The sequence below is a fragment of the Callithrix jacchus genome, chromosome 5 (assembly GCF_049354715.1).
Source record: "Callithrix jacchus isolate 240 chromosome 5, calJac240_pri, whole genome shotgun sequence".
Lineage (NCBI taxonomy): Eukaryota > Metazoa > Chordata > Mammalia > Primates > Cebidae > Callithrix > Callithrix jacchus.
In genome coordinates, this window is record NC_133506.1 from 156,821,650 (window position 1) to 156,841,143 (window position 19,494).

The 19,494-nt window shown below is 37.1% G+C and overlaps 1 protein-coding gene across 5 annotated transcripts in view; it reads right to left on the bottom strand.

Annotated features, from left to right (window-relative positions):
- Nucleotides 1-857: 857 nt before the first annotated feature.
- TRPC4 (transient receptor potential cation channel subfamily C member 4) overlaps nucleotides 858-19,494 on the bottom strand; it is a 198,236-nt gene continuing 179,599 nt past the window's right edge. For 3 of the 5 annotated variants that reach the window (XM_002748983.7, XM_078375324.1, XM_035302520.3), the window contains 4 exons: nucleotides 16,977-17,171; nucleotides 5,352-5,393; nucleotides 5,134-5,223; nucleotides 858-3,722 (listed from right to left, as the gene is read on the bottom strand). In XM_002748983.7, the coding sequence (XP_002749029.2) occupies nucleotides 3,000-3,722; nucleotides 5,134-5,223; nucleotides 5,352-5,393; nucleotides 16,977-17,171 (1,050 nt within the window). In that variant the 3' untranslated portion in view covers nucleotides 858-2,999. The remainder of the gene's footprint in view (nucleotides 3,723-5,133; nucleotides 5,224-5,351; nucleotides 5,394-16,976; nucleotides 17,172-19,494) is intronic. The other 2 variants (XM_035302519.3, XM_078375323.1) reach the window with 2 other exon arrangements.

Sequence of the window (19,494 nt, forward strand, 5' to 3'; positions counted from 1 at the left end):
TGAGACGGAGTTTCACTCTTGTTACCCAGGCTGGAGTGCAATGGCACGATCTCGGCTCACCACAACCTCCGCCTTCTGGGTTCAAGCAATTCTCCTGCCTCAGCCTCCCGAGTAGCTGGGACTACAGGCACGCACCACCATGCCCAGCTAATTTTTGTATTTTTAGTAGAGACAGGGTTTCACCTTGTTGACCAGGATGGTCTCGATCTCTTGACCTCGTGATCCACCTGCCTCGGCCTCCCAAAGTGCTGGGATTATAGGCGTGAGCCACCACGCCCGGCCTAGGTTGAGTTTTAAGGACACTGAGTATGGAAGACAGCTGTATGGACCATCAAAGACAGCTAAAAATACAATGCAAAAGGCCTACGAATGGACGGATTTCAAAACTTGGTGGCTGCTCTTCAATAAAGAGCCGTGAGACTAGATGGTCATTTACTCAACTAAATCCCAGAGTTACGAAGGATTATCAAATGTTAGAAAAAGATTTTCCTATGCCATTGTTACTTCTATTTCCTCCATGTTTGCTAGAAATTTGACTCTGCTTCTTTGAGAATAGTATGGTAAGTCTACTATCCTTGACTTTTCATCAGTTTGTTTGATCACTAAAGTATTTCAAGTTTTTGTCTCTGTCAAGGAAGAAAGTGAGTATGTTTTTGCATTAGTTTAATTGCCTCCCAGTAAATGGAGTAACTAATTTAAGAATATTCGATACACAAATACCCAGCTCACGAAAGAGATACATTCTGAGGATGTTTAGCACTTTGAAAAATTACTTCTCATTTTACAAGATAATTCACCACCATTTAAAAATATATAGCCAATTTCCTTACTGAAATTAATATACATTTATTTCCACAGAAATTTTAAGGAAAACCTTTATTACAAATGATGGGGTGTATCTTTATAGCATACTTTCTTATAAATGGGGCTTCTGAAATATATCTGTGATTAACAAAGTGTTTTAAACTTACCTGCTAGTCTATTAAACTGAATTTTCAACACACTCCTTCACCCAACTCAGGGACAAAATTTAAGAAAAATAGATTTTTTAGGATTAAGAGGGCATGAAAAACAGAAACATTATTTATGTAAATGAAGGTGATTTCAAACTTCTCTGTAGCATTTAGAAATTTCTGTGGATAGAAATATGAATAGAAATAAAAACCCTTGAAGTACTCACTTACAGACCTCAAACAGCACATTTTATATTTTGCACATTTCTCTTGCATTTCAAGAAGGGACACCTATGAAGCTTACCAAACTCATTCTCTCTCATGGCTAGGACTTCAGAAGCGGCTGTGGTGACCCCTGTATGTGTGTATTTTATGACTTGGTGTTTTGTGTTCTGAAAGGCAGTACAATGCAGTGGTGAAGGGAATGGCTCTGATGGACACATCACAGCTCCATCACTAGCTATGTTACCTTAGCCAGTTAGAGCTGGTCTCAGTTTTATCACCTGTAAATGGGGATAAGAGCAGGAGCTACTTCAGAGTGTTGTTAAGAGCAGTATCTATATGTTAATAGGTGTATAGGAATAGAACGAAAACTGGCATTGCTGTTGCTGTTAATTCCTTATTTTGGACCTTTGATAATCAGAAACCGAGTGCCATAATATTATGCTGTTTGGGGCCAGTAAAAAATCGTATGCAATTTCTGAGGTTCACAGAGTAATTTTGAAATAAAATGAACTCAGCATTTTTCTATTTATTTGAAATAAATGCTAATTGTAAGTGGTGAAGAAACTTTCTACAGTGGCTTAAATGGACACGAGCAATGTAATTTAAATTTTAAGTTTCTAGTACCAATTTTTTGTAAATTGTGAACACTTTCCTTATAATAGTTCAGTGAATTATTATAAGCTAAATGCCTTGCAAACAATAGAAAAAAGAAACAAAAAATAAGAATGTGGTTCCTATAGGCAAAATGTATCTATATCTGCTGACAAAATTAATAATACATTTTTGAGTGATTTTAATTTTAAAGAAATGCATACCAATTATTGATGAAAAAAGGAGATTCATAGGTTTTTATACTTCTTTTGAATTGATTACAACATTGCATTGATTGAAAGTACTGGAATTCAAGTTTACTTCGATTTAGATTGTTAGAAGAAATTCACCTTCATTTGGATATTATTAGTATGCAATCATCTTGCTTGTTTAAGATGCTTACAATATTATAGTTTCTTTTTTCTATAACAGAAATTTTGCCATATTTTTGAAAATCAGTTATTCATAAAGACTCATATTTATACTGATAAGCAGTTGAATCTGAAATAGCTAATTTTAAAAAACTAGAGAAGCGAGTTTTTTTTTCTGACGAGTTGTCCTTAAAAATCATCAATCATCAGAATGTATTAAGACAAACACTTCTTTTACTTACTGAAAGGAAACCCTGGAAACCGAAAACTCTGCAAAGTATTTCTGACGTTGAGGGGGTTTAGACATGAACCCATGAGAAGACTTTCTTGCTTTAATTGTGTATATTACTTATTTACACGTCCTTAAGAAATCATTTGGTAATATTTGTGTTTTAAAGCCAAACTGTAGGACTAGGTGAAAAGTCCTTGGTGAGTAACCCTCTCTAGAGACTCTAAAAAATTATGAAAAGCTATTAATATTTCAGCCACATTGGTTTTTGCATATAAAAATACCTATTTTAGGAGTCAGCTACCACATGAAATAAATTGCCTTTGTTTTAATTGAAAAAGATAGCTAAAATTTTTCTGAGGGTTATTGCAACAGTACAAGAATACAAGGTGCGTTTATTTATTAACAAAAACAATTGTAAAACAAATTGTGAAAGCAAAAGCAGGCTACAAAACAAAAAGGTTTTTGATTGCCTTTGCCTTATTTAAACATTACAGGTTAATATGCCACAATTGATAAACGTTATAAAGTGTAAGTCAGCATTTGCTAATTTAATTTTAAACGTTTTTCCTCATCCAGAGCACTACAGAAAATACGTATGTGTATGGTAAACGCTTCCTCCCTTATGTATCACAATCTTGTTGTCACATAATCTTCGTGGGTGACTGTGTCCGGGAGGTTTAGATCAGAGTCTACACTAGAGTCCTCTTCTTTTGCATGTTTCTCCTTTGGTATTATAGGAACCGTGTCCTCCACCACCACCTTCTCTGACTTGAAAGGACACACTCTCTTGCCTACCTGTAACCCCAGTGTGTCCGTATTCCTTTCTCTATGGTCTACTAACACACACTGTTCACTGAGACCAGGAATGCTCAGGTCACCCCGTGAAGCTAATCCTCGAGATTCCAGTTGAATATTTCTCTCAAGTGGTCCTGCAGCCTGTTGGCGAGCAACTTCTTCTGAAACAGAGAAGATTTGGTTTGCATTTTGCTCAGCAGCATTTTGTTTTGATCGTCTATGAAATAAACCAAAGTTTTTGATATCGGTCACAAAATTCACTTTTCTCTGCTTCTCCCTGTGTGGCTCCTGCACCACCAGGGCAGAGCCATTGCTTATGTTATGTCTTTCAGAGGCAATTGCTGCTGATCTCGGATGAATCAGGGTGGTTAAATCAAAAAGGCTGAAATTCTTTTTCTTGTCCTTGCTATTACCTTCGTTATCACTCTTTTCATCTGAGTCTGCCGAATTTGAAGACTCCTTCGAGGCATTTGCAGATTGTATCGTGGAAAGTTTGCTTCCTCTTAGTAATCCCAGAACTTCAAAGCGGAAACTGGAAATGTCTTGCTTTAGTTCCTATACAGAATTTAAAATGAAAAATTAGGTTATGACTTAAACATTTGGAAACATTTTCTTGTCTCATATATGAGTCAGAAATGTTTTGACTCCTTTTCAAAACAAGGATTCTACTCGACTGTGGTTCTATTTAGAATTCCCAGTTCTCTCACGGATACTTGATGTCATTTTGGTGTCTCCTAATTTCCTTATTGCAGTTGGGAAGGACACTTCCTAAGATTGATGCAAAAAGAAACATGAGTTATCTTTGCCACCAAGATGCAGCTGAGTACATTGGGTTTCCCTGGGACTACGGTTTTGAAGACTTCCTCTCCAAATTATTCATCTGCTGGCAAGTTACCTGTCTCTGGGTTGTATTTTATAAGGTTTTATTTTTAATATTGGCACAGTTTTCTGTCCAAAGGGATATCTGAAAATTAAGTGGAGCCTAACTTTCTAAGAGTTGAATAGCTACTTTCAGTTGCTTATTCTCTTAAAGAGGATCTTCCCCCTACATCTGGGTCAGCCTCTACATCCTAAAAATTGCTTCCGATCTAACAACATTTCTTAGATTCATCCTTTTCCTCTGTCTTTTGGGGCAATTGAATTCTCAGTCTTAACCTGTTGGCAGCCTTCTTGGTAGTTTCCTACCCCAACCTATCTCCTAAAGCAACATGAATCATTTAACTTTACAATTTGAACTTTATGGCTGCGATGAAAATCTGGGCTAGTAGCCAATTTTCAACCTGTGCTTTAAGTGTTGTAATTTCTCTATCTTCTTACCTAACTCACTACTTCATTCTCATGTTCAAACCTGCTACTTTCTATGTTAACTGTCTCCTGTAGATTTTATTTGTTTGTTATGGCCTGTAGGATCTTATTGACCTTAATCATTCCTCCAAAATCTGGAAACACTCACATGATATAACTAAATTATTTTAAACATGTGATTCAAACACATAATATCCCACATATTCTACTTATTTCCTCTTACACATTGAAAAACTATCAAGGAGAAAGTTTATAAGTGTGTTAGTTACAATTAAACTCAAATTATAAACTCATCGCTATCAAAGTTTTGCAGAACATGCAGCAAGCTTTCGTCGTTAAGGTGTTATTTACTAAATGTTGCAGATTTTAAAATCAGGCTGAAATTCCAGAAACAGAAGCTCACTCTGGGATCAGGTAAGTCAGAATGCCATTAAGCACTAGGCTTCTCTCTGTATGTTTGAAAACAATTTATTTTGAGAAGAAATTTAACCACTTGCTTTTCTTCTCTTTTTACAGTTCCGCAGGGTTTCAATTGAAAAATCAGAGGGCACACAGGCTTGCTGGAACGCACGGCTCCATTCCAGCTCTGATTTTAATTGTGCTCTATCTGGATCCGTATTCTGCACAATCTGCCTCTTGTGACGAAGATGAAAACGGTTACCTTAAAGTTCTCTTCGGTCAGGCCTTCTTCAGTTTTAGCATCTCTAATCATTGCAGCAACGTAGCGCTTCACGAGGTTCCTCATAACTTCCTGGGGCATTTTAGAACAAGAGTATTGATATTCAATGTGTAAATAAACTTCTCTCCTGAGTCAGTTCTGAAGGGGGGACTGCATTTATTTTAATGAAAATTTCAAGACACAATACAAGGACAACTTACTTGGTATTGGTGATGTCTTCTTAAATTATCAGCAGCTCGCCTCTGAAAAGGAAAAGGACATTTCCTTTCTGGTTATACGGTTATATTGCAATTCTATAAAAATAATTCCTTGTTATTTTAGTCAAGAATGTTTTTATTCTCATTTACTGAAAGTGGGAGTTTTACTATGCAGTGGCCAATGGGTAAAGCGTGCTGCACATGCATGAAAAGAGTAAGTGAACAGCAACACTGAGGTGTGAGTGTGGAACCTTAACGACATTTAAAACAGAATAAGTTAACAATGACGGAACCGTTGTTCTCATACAGGATACAGGATGATGGAAAAGTAGTTAATTGGAGTTAATATACACTCAAAATCAGTTGAAATGATGCTAAGAGAAAGCGATAGGATATATTAAACAAAAACTTAAAGTCTTCATAAATATCAGCATGGCAAGATTAAGACGCTAGTTAGGTTATGAACAGGTAACCAGAGACCTCATTAGTCACTGAACTCTCCAATATTCCTTTCAATGCTATATAGAGTCAGAGGAGATCCCTGTTGAAATAGATGGCTGGATTTAACAAAATAAATAAATAAAGGTTTCTGTTGAAATGCTGCATTTATTAACTCATTTAAAAAATTAAATGTGAGTCCCAGCGCATGTTTTGAAGACATCAGAATGGTCTGAGAGCAGAGGAGGGGTAAGCACAGAGCAGTGATTTTGGAGTATAGAATAGAGAGATGGGTTGTTTAATGACTGAAAAAGAAAATCCCATTATGAGTTGAGCAAAATGATAAATGACTCAAAATTATATATTTTCAGATTCACAAGTATTCTACAGATATTAGAAAAAAAACCTGACATAACCCCAAATTTATGTATGTTGAATAAACATCAGCATTGATTCTTCAGGAAGAAAACTGGCCAAAATCATCTAAAATAAAAATATCTCTATAATAATGGAATTAATTTGGTAAATTGTGAGAAAGAAAAAGGAATAATATATCTTGGGTTTAAAATGAGGCTTTTGATCTTGTTCCTTAATAAATAATCATAGGCTGATAAAATAGAATATTGAAAAGAACTGTGCCTGTATCACTGTGAAATGATATTTCAAATATTAAATAATTTAAAAGAAACTCTTTTCTTCTCTTCAGAGAAATAGAAGAAAATGCTATTCTCACTGGCCATAAGAATGCAACTGTCTTTCATGGTTTGTAATGACTTGTAGGAACAGAGATAAGACAATGCTTAGCTTCCTACCTAAAGGTCACTGATTATTTTGAATATCATTCGCTTTTGCATGAGAAATAAATTTTGAGAAAAACAGTTAAAATAAGATTAAACCATCAATTTAAAAACTCAGGAATTTGAAACAACACAAACCTAGAGCGTCTTGAAAAAAAGCATAGCATGGGAATTTTATGGCTGGGCCACCAGATGGAGGTGTCTGACTCATATTGAGGCACAGCCCCGCTGAAACGTAAGACAAACAGCGCTTCTAGAAGGAAACACACGGTCTTCTGAATCTCCTTAAATTTATTTAAACTAAAATACTAAAGTGAATCGTACATCAATTTCTTTAACATTCTCACCATAAATACTATATCAGAGATCTGATTTTAATTCTTTAAGTAGCTAGAGACTCTTAATTTAATATAGAAAGAATTTAGTCTCCTTAATTTTTATTGTTTTGGGGTTCTATAGCATTTCACTACTGTGTTTTAGAATCCTATCCTTCTAAATTCCAATAAAGAAATTTTCAACAAAGAGCAGTTAGAAGTCAGAATTTAACTTTAAATTTCTTTAACATCAAATTAAAATTAGGGATAACAGAATCAGAAAGTTATGACTAACAAGTGAAAATTAACATGATATATTTTAGTATTAAAAGGAGCAGAAACTGTCTTTCCTTCAGTAGAATCTTACTCATTCGAAGTCAAAGATTTTTAATGCAAATGTGAAAAGACTACATTTTAAACAATAATTCCAGGTCAATTTTCTTGGGAAAAAAATTTAAAAAATCAAAATAGCTTGTCAAAAAGAGAGAGAAACACTAAAAATGGTCACTCTGGTAACTTTCAGTGTTATTCAGTTTCTATAGTCCAGGTTTAAGACTAAGTTAATATAATTCATTGTTTTTGCCAACCAATTATTTTCCAAAATTTTGTGGTAATATCACAAAACGATTTTATAGTTTTATGAAATTTTATCAGGCAATGAACTTCAACATCCTGGCTAGAAAAATAGGAATGGGTGAAGTTAACCATCTTCTGAACCTGAAACCTAAAAATAAATGCAGTGCACTCACCAAATGATGAACGCAAAATTATGCAGGTCATAGCGCTCGCTTCTGCTTAATCCCTGTTTCCCTGGTTAGCATGACGGAAGAGGTTGTTTACTGATCATCACCATTATGCCCTCCATTTCCTACTTTCTGGGGTAAGTGTGGTGTGATATTAAGAACATGGTCCCAGGCGTTACAGCTGGGTTTGAAGCTGACTGTGCCTCGTCATGGAGTTTAACTCTGAAACCCTCCTTCTTCCCTGATTTTTTATTTTGCAAGGTGAAGACAAACTCCATGGGTAATTTTGAAGATGACATGAGTTAAGAGATTTATGGCATCTGTGGCTAACTAATGTTAGTTTGTTTCCTCTACATTTTTTCCCCTTTGATTAATAATATGATTTAACACCCTTTTAAAATATCTGATAATCAAAGCTTGTGCATAGTAGGACACATATTATGATTACCTTTGAGAAAGTAAAGTAATATACTTAGATCTAACTGTGTCTCTAAATCATTTTGATGGCAATTCACGCTTCTGAAGAGCATTTCCTTCAGCTAAATCGTTAGATGCCTTCAGCTTTGGCAGTAGAGGGGTTTAGAGGTAGGAAACTGTGACAGAGTAAGGGAATAGTTCTGGTAAAATTGGATAGATGTGACCCAGACTCTTTAGGCAGTCATCTTTTGGGTTAGCCCAAAAGTTTTATGAACTTTTCTGAATGACATTGAATTTTTGCTATGACCCTAATGAGACAGCCATATGTGAGCATTGATACAGAAACTTAAAGGAAAATTCAGAGGTCATAGCAAAAGGGAAGGCTGGCTAGGGGTTTCTGCCCTGTGGAATGTACCTCCCACAACGTGTTGCTACTGAAGAGCCACTCTGATTTGGTGTCTTTTTTGGTTGAGTTACAGAGCGGAGTCTGCAGGCCTTGGGGTGAGAGTTTTGCTTTCGCCTTTGTCTCTGGCTGAGCTCAGGGATATTTCTCTCTTCAGAGATTCAGATAATTTTCACGGGTTGAGGCAAGGAGAAGTCTACTCCTATGGAATGCAAGATATTGGGGAAGCTGATTATCTACCTCAGATCTCAGTTATTTCAGTACAGAAACCATGAGTTGAGAGAAATTGTTTACATTCTCGGTGCCAGGCAATTGAAGGGAAGGGCATCCTGGATATGGAAATGGGATTCTTTTGCCACGTGCTTGAAGCTTTTCATTTCTCTGCAACCCCTAAAACGGGCTTTGCCTCATATCTGAGTCCTGCGATGTTGCTGGTGATAATCCTGGCACTGTATATTTGGGTTTGGTTTTCCATGGGGTTGTGGGGGAGTAAAGCCAGCTTGTCTCAAGGCTCCATTTCGAAAACAGAATTCTCTTAACTTGTAGGGCTAATTTAAGGTATATTTATTAAGCGACTACATGTGTATGGCAGTGGAGTGCAAGAAACCAGAGATGAATAAAGCACACTTTTGCCCTTAAATGGCTTATAGTCCAAAAGGTGGATTGCCAAGAACATGAATGACTACACATGAAGGCAAAATGCAAAAGAAAACATGGGAAGGGCTGTAAGTCTGTTATTTGAGTATAGGGAAGAAGAAGGTAGTACTGTGCTAAGGAAAGAAGCCATAACAGCCCTCATGTAGAGAATGGGGTATTAGATGGGATATGAAGGAATCGTAGGATTTGGATAAGGGGAGGTGCACAGGTGTTCTAGACAATTGGAATAGGATGAGCAAATCTTCTATGGCTAGAAAGTGAGAGACACATTATGAAGACTTGTGGCAGGACAGTTGCAAAGTCTCTACGACTGGGAATATACAGATTAGATTGCAGTGGGAAGAAGTGAGCACAGACTCTTAATGTAGCATTTTAGATGGCACATGAATTCAGTGTTTACAGGCACCTGGGGATTTTGACTAGTTGAGTGACATGTGATGAAGGTTTAATTTCACTGATAGTCATCTAGCAGCAGCATAAGCTGGCGATGAGGCTTCCTAGCTTCTGATGGCGGCGGTCAATTCCTGGAGCTCTTTTGCTTGCAAGTGCCTGTCTGCAATCTCACATGGTGATTTTCTTGGGTCTCTTTGTCTTTACGTGCTCACGTTCTTACAGGAATCTATTCCGGTGTAATCTCACCTTAACTAAGTATGTCTGCAAAGATCTTTTTCCCAAATAAGGCCACAATCTAAGTATGGGGGGAGGTTAGGAGTTCAACCTATCTTTTTTGAAGGGCGCAGAATTCACTTCATAATATATGTACTCTTTGCGATATACATCACAATAATTTTTGGCAGTTAGTGACACCATTAAATATTATGCAGTGGAACCACAGTCAATGACATTTAGGATATTCATACCCTTTTATTCGGTAAAGATCAGCTGAGCTTCAAAGGGATTTGCTACCTTAAGAGAAGATATATTTTCTTACAATTATCACTGAAAATGACCAAGAACAGGGGATCTAAATAATATTTTATGAAAGTAATATAATGAAAGCCATTTCATTTAAAAATACCTATGTGAGTATTTAGCTTTAATACCTAAGAAAATGAGTATTTAATTTTCTTTCAAGCCATTTGCATGTTAAGCTTTGACAGAGTAATCTTCATTGACCGGGTGTTCACTATTTTTTACTAAAAATAATAACTTAGGTAGAATTATAGCATGGTACACTTATGCTAGGAATAAAGAATTTCTCAGAAAATGAACTCATGTGTACAATGTCACATAGAAATTTCTGGAACTTGCATTCTGCAGCAATTTTTTGAAAAACGTAAGTTGGTTGTGAGTTGTGTTTAAGACAGAAAAAATGGACCCTATGACAAATCAAGGACTTTTCTTCCTTGATTGAGTGTCTAGGAAAAATATTTTGGAAGAAGTGCTCTTTAAGTTGGCAATTGTCTTTGTAAACTATATCAGAAGTCACTAGACTGTGTGTGGAATGTTCCTTGGCAAGGTAGCTTTCAAGGCAGGAGCTGAGGGCATACCTGTGTGTCACTTTAGCATAATTCACAGTTTGCAGGTTTCTCCTGATTTGGTTAGGACAAGACAATGGCGCTGTTTGGGTCAGAGAACTTGTGGTAAGAAAAACGACCGTCTACTGAGAAACTGCTGCTACTGCAAGGAAACTCCAGGATTTCAACAGAAGTGTCAGGTTCCTTTAGAGCAGGGAAGATTTTGCAGCTGGAAAAGAGGGGTCTCTGGAGAGTGAGCTGTGACAGTTTCTCACTCCTCACTCCAGTTCTCTCCAGGTCCAGTATGCTCAATGTCAGGTTTACTTCATGTAGCTAGTTCCCTGCCGTCAATTTTCAGTACCGTTTTCTCTCATTTCCACTCTGGCTTTGGTCTAGCAGTGAATTTTAAGCCCATGAATTATGCCTTTTAGTCTTTGCTTTGCTCCTTGAATTCCTTAAGCCATGCAGCTTACTGTGTTCTTCTGCTTTAACGAAAACTAAAAAGGCAAGGGGGCCATTCCAGGATGTGATTCCTTTACAAAATAATTGCAGTTCGGCTTCTTTGCAGATGAATCTACATATTGTTCTCTATGAACAGCCTTTCTCCACCTTTACAGCACACACCTGCTTACTGTTTTTCATGAAAACACTTTCTAAGCATATTAAAATAATTCATGTGAAATGCCTAAAAGTTGTACTGTCAAACCAAATATTCAGAAACTCACTCTTGAAATACCAAGAACATCAAGCAATTAATTTCTATATATCCCCACTGGGGAAATAAAGTTTTATCAAAAAGCCCTGCCAACAAATTTTATAGCAGTAATTTAGGAATCCGGGGGCACTCACGAATGAAAACTGTCATATGTTTAAGATTTGTCATTAGGCCTACTGAGTGTCCTAAAGATTAGGGAACAATACATTTTGACTAATTGCCACTATAAATGAAATCTGGGAGGCATGTTCTATGAGCATTTTTTCTTTAGTGATGATAGCTTTGCTAATCTATTCACAGCTTCTAATTCATTGGCAGTGACTTAACTGGTCATATTTCTGTGGCAACTAGTCAGGATCGAACATTCCACCTGTATCTCGGGGTTGAGTGATGCTCAGTGGCCCTGCCAGAGATCATCATGCCTCCTGTTTTTCTCGCCATGTGCTTGAGAGAAAACTAAAAAGTGGAAAACATAAAACTAAGGAAGTTAGAATCTTTTTTAAAATTTTTAATCGAAAGAACTAGTATTTCTTTTTTGGTTTATATACAAACACATAAATGTAAACATTTTGATTAGAAACCTAGTCTGTGGCATTAAAAGTGTTTCACATTCATTAAATGTTTTGGGGAAGTACTACATTATAACAGCATCTTCGTATTTGAATTAAATGGATCGGGACTTTTTGAACAACAGCATGAAGCATGGTTTTGTTTTAGATTAAAAAGCTCAGATATACTATTAAAGATTAAATTAAAGATTTAAAAAAAACTAAAAAAACACAAATTAAAGATTTAAAAAAAACTAAAAAAACACAAATTAAAGATTTAAAAAAAAAACTAAAAAAAAACCTGAAAAAACACAAATTAAAGATAAAAAAAACTAAAAAAACAAACTGCAGAAGATACCAGTGCTTTCTGGAATAGAAATGTCTAGCTAAAGTTACAAACTGGAAACGCTTGTTAAAATGGTGATTCCTGAAGATTCTTGTATGCTATAAAATTTAAGAACAAATGCTTTAATAACAAGAAGGGCATCTGCTGATAAAATGAGGTTAAACAAAGCATTTGACAAGAAGTAATATGAAAAATCACAAGTTAGAGTGTGTTTCTTATTTGGGTAGGGTGTCTTTTTGGTGGGATTTTTATAATAGCTCAGAGACGAAGGGTCTCTCAATAAATGGGTATGCTTTCTATTACAGATGCTGTGCTCAATAATACAGCATTTCAGTTTCATTTATGTTTTCCCCATAAAGCAGTCAAGTGAAAGATTAATTTACCTGGAACTCCCAATCACCCATTAAAGGAAGTCCAAAGTTACAAAGAAATATGGGTTAATGAGTTTTCAGAGCTGGTGCTATCAGTATTACTGGGAAGCCATAAATAGCACGATAAGATTGCCAATAATGGGCTCCTACAGAGCGGCCAGTGTAGCAACCCTGAAGAGCACTGGTTTCCCAGGCATTTCCTGGGAACGTGAATGGAATGAGCACTAGGGTGACCTTTACGCAAAGGCTGGGTGACGAGTGTCAGTAAGTGAACTACAAATGGGATGATCAGAGAAAATACTTCAAAGAATGAAGTCACTTCCAGTGTAGCTTTAATTTTCTGCTTCAAAAAATGCGGCATAAAGATGAGCAGGTTGAGGATAAGAGCAGAAGGTAAAGTAGCTTGGTAAATAAGGGAGTCTAAGAGGCAGCTGAAAACAGTGAGGGTGGGATCTGCAAAGGTTGCTGCGAACAATCAAAAGACACACAGGGAAGGTATTGCTGCATGTTTACCAGACTTCTCAGGGGAATAAGGGAGGGCAATGGAAAGCAGTTTGGACTGGGAAACACAAGACAGTATTTTTCGCCTGCTCTGTCTTGAGGAGACCCTGAGACAACGGGCAAAGTAAACAGGTTCTCTTTCAAAAGAAATGGTTGAGCTCAGGGAGAGCAGCCTCACACACTGGGGGGAGTTGTAGGGGGTAGGGGAGAGACAGCGGGGAGAGGGGAGGAAGGGGAGGGTGGGAAGGGATAACATGGGGAGAAATGCCAGATACAGTATGCACCTAAAGTAAAATAAATACATTTTTTTAAAAAAACACACAACTCACAGTTATCTGGGGCTGGGGGGGGCGGGGGGGAAGAAATGGTTAAGCTAATGTTACCCAAGGTCCCTTTGGCGGATAATGGTATATTCTAAACCATGCATTAGTTTCACGAAGTGACTGCCACTGTTCCTTAAATGTCACCTTTTAATTAATCGTTATTTGTGTATCTCATTGTCTCTGTATGTTCACATAATGAACTATTAGGAGGATTAATCCAGTTGAAATAAATTCACAGAAAAATTAATTACTTTTTGACATTATTTTCTCAGTTAACTCCTCTTAATAATACAACCGTCTTAATTTATATGTCATTTATCTCACACTTTTATAAGCAAGAGCTTCTTTACAAATTATACCTATTTTCATATAAGCTAAAATGTATAAAACTCAACTAAGAGTATGCATCTCAAAATAATATGTTCTTTTCATTCTGGAAATGCAGTACGGAGGAAGAGTAACTTGAGACAGCACTGATGTTGACTGGGCTGGTACCCGCCCAAGGCTCTGGATTGGTGGAAAAGAGAAACATGACTCAGAATATTTTTATGTTTGGCATGTATTCCCAAAGCATCCAAATACCCATTGTTGAATGTTAGTAAAATTTTCATAGTGAAGGAAAAGTAAATGGTTTGAGATTCTGATTAGTTTCAAATTCTCTTGCTGTGCATCAGCTTGGAGCAAAAAAATCAAATTTAGAGATAGACACATAAAAGAAATCTGTGGGGTTTTTTTTTGAGACCAGTAATATATAGCAAATAAGACTATTTAACTCTGAAATGAATCATTATTTTAATAGAAAAGGCAATTGACTGAGAGATTCTTTTTGCTTCTAAAAAATGATGGCAACATAATCCTACCCATGAGTCAACAGTGAGAGGATGGGAGGGAGGGTTGAAAGTCAAGTTTTTTATGGGGTTCTCCATTCTTCTTCTTGTCATTACAGATGGATCTCTTAAAACCTTAGAGCAGGACCCTGTGCCTTGTTACACATTTCCTGTTATCTTAAAAACCAAGATTCTCTCTGCCATTGCCTAAAATTAAAATATGAAAGACGTATTTCTTTGGTGAAAAGGTACTTTTTTTTGGCCCAAAAGCTCCTTTTAAATCAAACTACTCTTATAAAAGGTAGCATATTATGGCAGTATTAATCATGACTATCTTTTCAGAGATCGATTAAAAAATGCTTATAAAGGCCAGGCGTGGTCACTCACGCCTGTAATTTCAGCACTTTGGGAGGCCGAGGCGGGTGGATCACGAGGTCAAGAGATTGAGACCATCCTGGTCAGCATGGTGAAACCCCGTCTCTACTAAAAATACAAAAAAGTAGCTGGGCACGGTGGCGCGTGCCTGTAATCCCAGCTACTCAGGAGGCTGAGGCAGGAGAATTGCCTGAACCCAGGAGACGGAGGTTGCGGTGAGCCGAGATCGTGCCATTGCACTCCAGCCTGGGTAACAAGAGCAAAACTCCGTCTCAAAAAAAAAAAAAAAAAAAAGCTTATAAATTTAAGAATGAGATGGTACAAAGGATAAGTATATTTGATCTGGAAAAGAGTAAGCTGGAGCCTGGCTTCCCTGAAACCTTGTCCTGTTTACCTCAAGGGAAGCATTAAATATTTCCGGCATTTTTCTCATAGCCTCTTGCATGTGACTATATTATAATGTTAAATATACTACATAACATATCTATTTTTATTTCTATATCTCTCACATTAAAATTGGTGCCCTCAAAGATGGAACCCATGCCTTCATACCTCTTCCCATTCCTCAAATTCGAGCTCTGTTACTAGCAAGGGGAACACAGGCAGCAATTGCTTATTAAATCTAAGTCATTACATTTATTTGAAAAATTTTAACACGAAACTCAAATATGTGGAGTAAAATACTTTCACTGCTTTCTAAGGTCAGTGATAAAGTTCATAAATTAGTATGAGGATGGCAGGATAAGGCTTTGTCATAATCTGACTTTGGTTTCTAAGGTATGTTCCCAAACTGTAGTCCCCCAAATCTATGGGTAATAGTTAATGGGAGAGAATATAACGGCATCTCCTAATCACCTCTTTGTAACATTTACTTGCCAGTCAATTTCTCTTTAGAATTAGAGTTGTTCCTGAGATGAGAAGGAGATCCATGCCACTGTCAGTAGGAGAAAGCTCCATCTGGTGCTGATAATAATTCCTGGTGGGCAATGAAGTTAAAACGTGGGAAGGATCTCTTAGGGCATAGAAGTCACAATCCACGTTAAAGAAAATGGAAAACAAATTAATATTTTGGGGGTTTTAATTAATATCTAGTATTACTTGGTGATTCTAATGTAACGACATTTTTAAATACTTTCAAAGCAATGTCTCTGAGAAGATTGAAGTGACTAATGAATATGAGCGTGTTAATTCCGAAAACATCACTGTGAGAACCTTCAGAAATAGAACACAAAGTGAGAAAGGTGTGAAGAATGACTTGTCTTATGTCAATGGTATGGCTGGACCAAAAGGTTAACACGATGTATCTTCTGCTGGAATTTCTTGAAACCTTGATTTCCAAAATAAAGAAGGGGAAATAGCATCTTCCAGTTTACCAGGAGCATGGTTCTGAGCAGTTCTCTCTCTCTCTCTCACTCTCACTCACTCTCTCTCTTTCTCCATATATATCTATGTATATATATATAGACATACATACATATATATTATAATGTTAAATATACTACATAACATATCTATTTTTATTTCTGTATCTCACACATTAAAATTGATGCCCTCAAAGATGGAACCCATGGCTTTGTACTTCTTCTCACTCCTCAAATTCTAGCTCAGTTACTGGCAGGGGGAATACAGGAAGTAATTGCTTATTAAATCTAAGCCATTACATTTATTCTAAAACTTTTAACATGAAAGTCAAATATCTGTAGTATATATATATATATATGCATATATATATATGTCTCTCTCTATATATATATATGTGTGTGTGTGTGTGTGTGTATTAGATGCCTAACTTCTTGGCATCTAATATGATAGGGAGTAGATGTGACATGTTGAGTAATTAAAATATTCTGCAATCACAGCTGACAGTTGGCACAGCATATTTAAGTTATAAGATTTAGTCAATCATTTAATTGAGAATTCTTATCAAGCATAAAATGCTCTGTGCAGAGGCCTATGTTAGGCACGAGGAATTTGAGGTCACCAAATACACACACCCTGCCCTCGTGGAGCTTACAATCCAGAGCGGGAAACAGACCATGAGGAAGAAATGCCACAAATAACCTGCTATCACATTCTGGAAAGACCTAGAAGTGAAGGTACTAAGACAGAGTATGCTAGTTCCCCAGCCTGGACTAGTGGAACTTAGGGAGGGCTGTGTGAAGAGCAGGACTTCTATTAAAAGAGCAGTGACTGTCCTTAATGCAGGAAATGCACTTTTGAAGACGTCCTAGTTCAGCAGACACTGCCTTAGTCATGGTAGGTGTGCTATAAACATTCATGACATGCAATCGGTAAGAACAGAAAGGCTAAAGATCTGAACGTGTTCAATAAAAAATACAATATATTCAAATACACAGTTTTTAACAAAGAGTAATACCAACATGCTGTGTGCTTACCCCTATTGTTCCAAAACTTTCTGGCTTTCTTCTCATCTTTTTCTTGCACAAGTGTGTCCAGATCCATTTGATCAGGTACCAGAGAGACTTGGGGCTTGGGATGACATTGAAGGGAGTAGGCAGGGTACCTCCTTCTTCAAAATAACTCATCCAAAGCTTTGTTCGTGCAAATTTCCATTCTATATCTGCATGGTCCTGAATAGGAGAACGTGACAACTGCTGACAGGTTTCTGAATTACAAGGTACCATAAACCTCACAGAGAGCCTATCACCTGACATCAAGTGGCTCTTGAACATTGATTAAATTGCTTATAAAACCACCACTGACTCCCAGAGATAGTCATGTAAACATTTCAGACGATGGCTTAACCTAGAGTAGTCCCAGCTCCCGTGTCACTTCTCATCCTTGCTTCTTCAATGAAACAGACATCTAAAATAATTCCATGTTATGGAAGACTGCAGGAATTAGTCATGACTTGAAGATTAACCAGCGTCTTCTGCACTGTAGGCTCACGTTAGTGTAGTTTCATTCGATTCAGGCCAGAAATAGACTTTCTGTCTTAAACAAAGCCTTGTACTCCTGCTTAGATTAATGCTGCCTCCACGGATGCTCGAGTCTTAGCCTTCATGGCTGACAGGAAAAGTCTTATTGGACATGTTTTCATGTGAATATTATTGTCTACCTTCAGCCAACAGAGATAAACTCAGCAAGAATTTCCACTAACAAATGTAGAATTGGGCGTCTCTGACACACCATTGACTCTTGACCTAACTATGGACATATTTCAACAGAGAGGAGCATGGCCAGTGGTTGCCCACAAGCCTGAGGCTATCCCCTTCATCACATATTACTCACTCCACTTTATTAATCTCCTGCGGAAGCTGTGGAGCATTTGTGGCAGTTAGATCTGGGGCAGCCAGTTTCTTCTTAATTTAGCCATAAATCTGATTTAAGCAGAAGATATGAGAAGGAGGAGGTGGTAGAAACTGGACATACATTCATTTTAAGAATTCAGAATGGTTCATAGTAACCAGTTAATATCACATACATGAACTCATATTTTAGAGTAGGAGAATAATCTTCAACTATGCTTCATTTTGATATTCTTAAATTGCTGTGTGCTGATAGATGTGCAATTCTGCACAACATGGGTTTTAATCCAGATACTGGACATATTGTGCTTTGAACAGGAATCACCGTACCTAGAAAATGCATGGCCTTATGGTTGCTAAGCAGACGTTTGATAATATGGATAGATCCACATAAATCGGAATCTTTTCAGTTTCCTTTCCCCTTTCCCTTTTCTTCCTTTCCTTCCTGATTTCTCCCTCCTTTCCTTTCTTTTTCTTTCTAAACAAGACTACACGTTCTTTCTGACCATGCTGCCTTGGTGAAGAGAATTGTATATATTGTTTCCTGCAGGCATGGAGAATGGGACTCAGTAGATTTGGCTCAAAGAAATAAGAAGGTAATCATTTAGATAAAGCACTGGCCTGTGAATAGTGCCTTCTTATTCTTTGATTCTCAGGGAGCCACAGATTATGCTATCTTATTGCAATCACTAAGAAAGTGCTCTCTTTGTTCATGATTTAGGATTTCAAGAGGGCCTATCACATAGTCTATGGTGTTAGGAAATCTGGAGATAAAGTTCTAAGCTGTTGATGACTAGATTCATCTTCCACTGCTCACCTTCTAACTCCAAGTCAACATTGGAAACTCGGCTTAAGGATCCTCTCTTCAGAAGCCTGCTCTGCCCCCGTGAGTCCTGAGCTGCCTCCTATCTCCAACCCCAGTCAAGGTCCCCTCTGCCATACCTTCACGACATCCTCAAATTTCTTTTCTCAATATTGAAATTATTTATCGATTTTAAAATCTCTACTATATCATTTTTGTTGAAAACAGGGACTTTTTAATTCTTTGTATCCTTAAAATGAAACATATGTCTGGTCTATAGTAGGCAAGCAATAAATATTTCATCAATGGACAAATGAGTGAATGGAAAGCAGGCTTTAGTCAGGGACTACATCACTGCTTCTGCCTTCCAGCAGTTAAATGTTCTTCTTTTTTCATGCTTTACCTATGGCTCTGAGTTACAGTTAGCAAGGCAAGAAAAGAAAAAGAAAGAAAGAAAGAAAGAAAGAAAGAAAAAGGAAAACCTCAGAGTAAAATCTGCTGTTCTGAATTCTGGGACAGGTGAAAGCAAATGCTTGGTATGTTCATGCCCCAAGGAGACTTCATGCATGAAGTCCTGGGAACCACACCTGTCTCAGGTTCGCAATGCCTGCTCTTCCCTCCACAGTCTTAGGGTTTGGGCTAAGCAGAAATAGAGGTTTGAAGATGATTCTCATCTCTGTAATGAAGTTACCTAGAAACGCACACCTCACAAAGAAGCAATAAGAAAATGTCATAATATTCTTAAATAGTTTTTTCTTCTTGATGAAATTGGAACATTTAATGTTTTAAAAGATCCAAATTGCTGGCAGCTTCCTTGTATCTGGCTTGATAATTAGAGGCCTT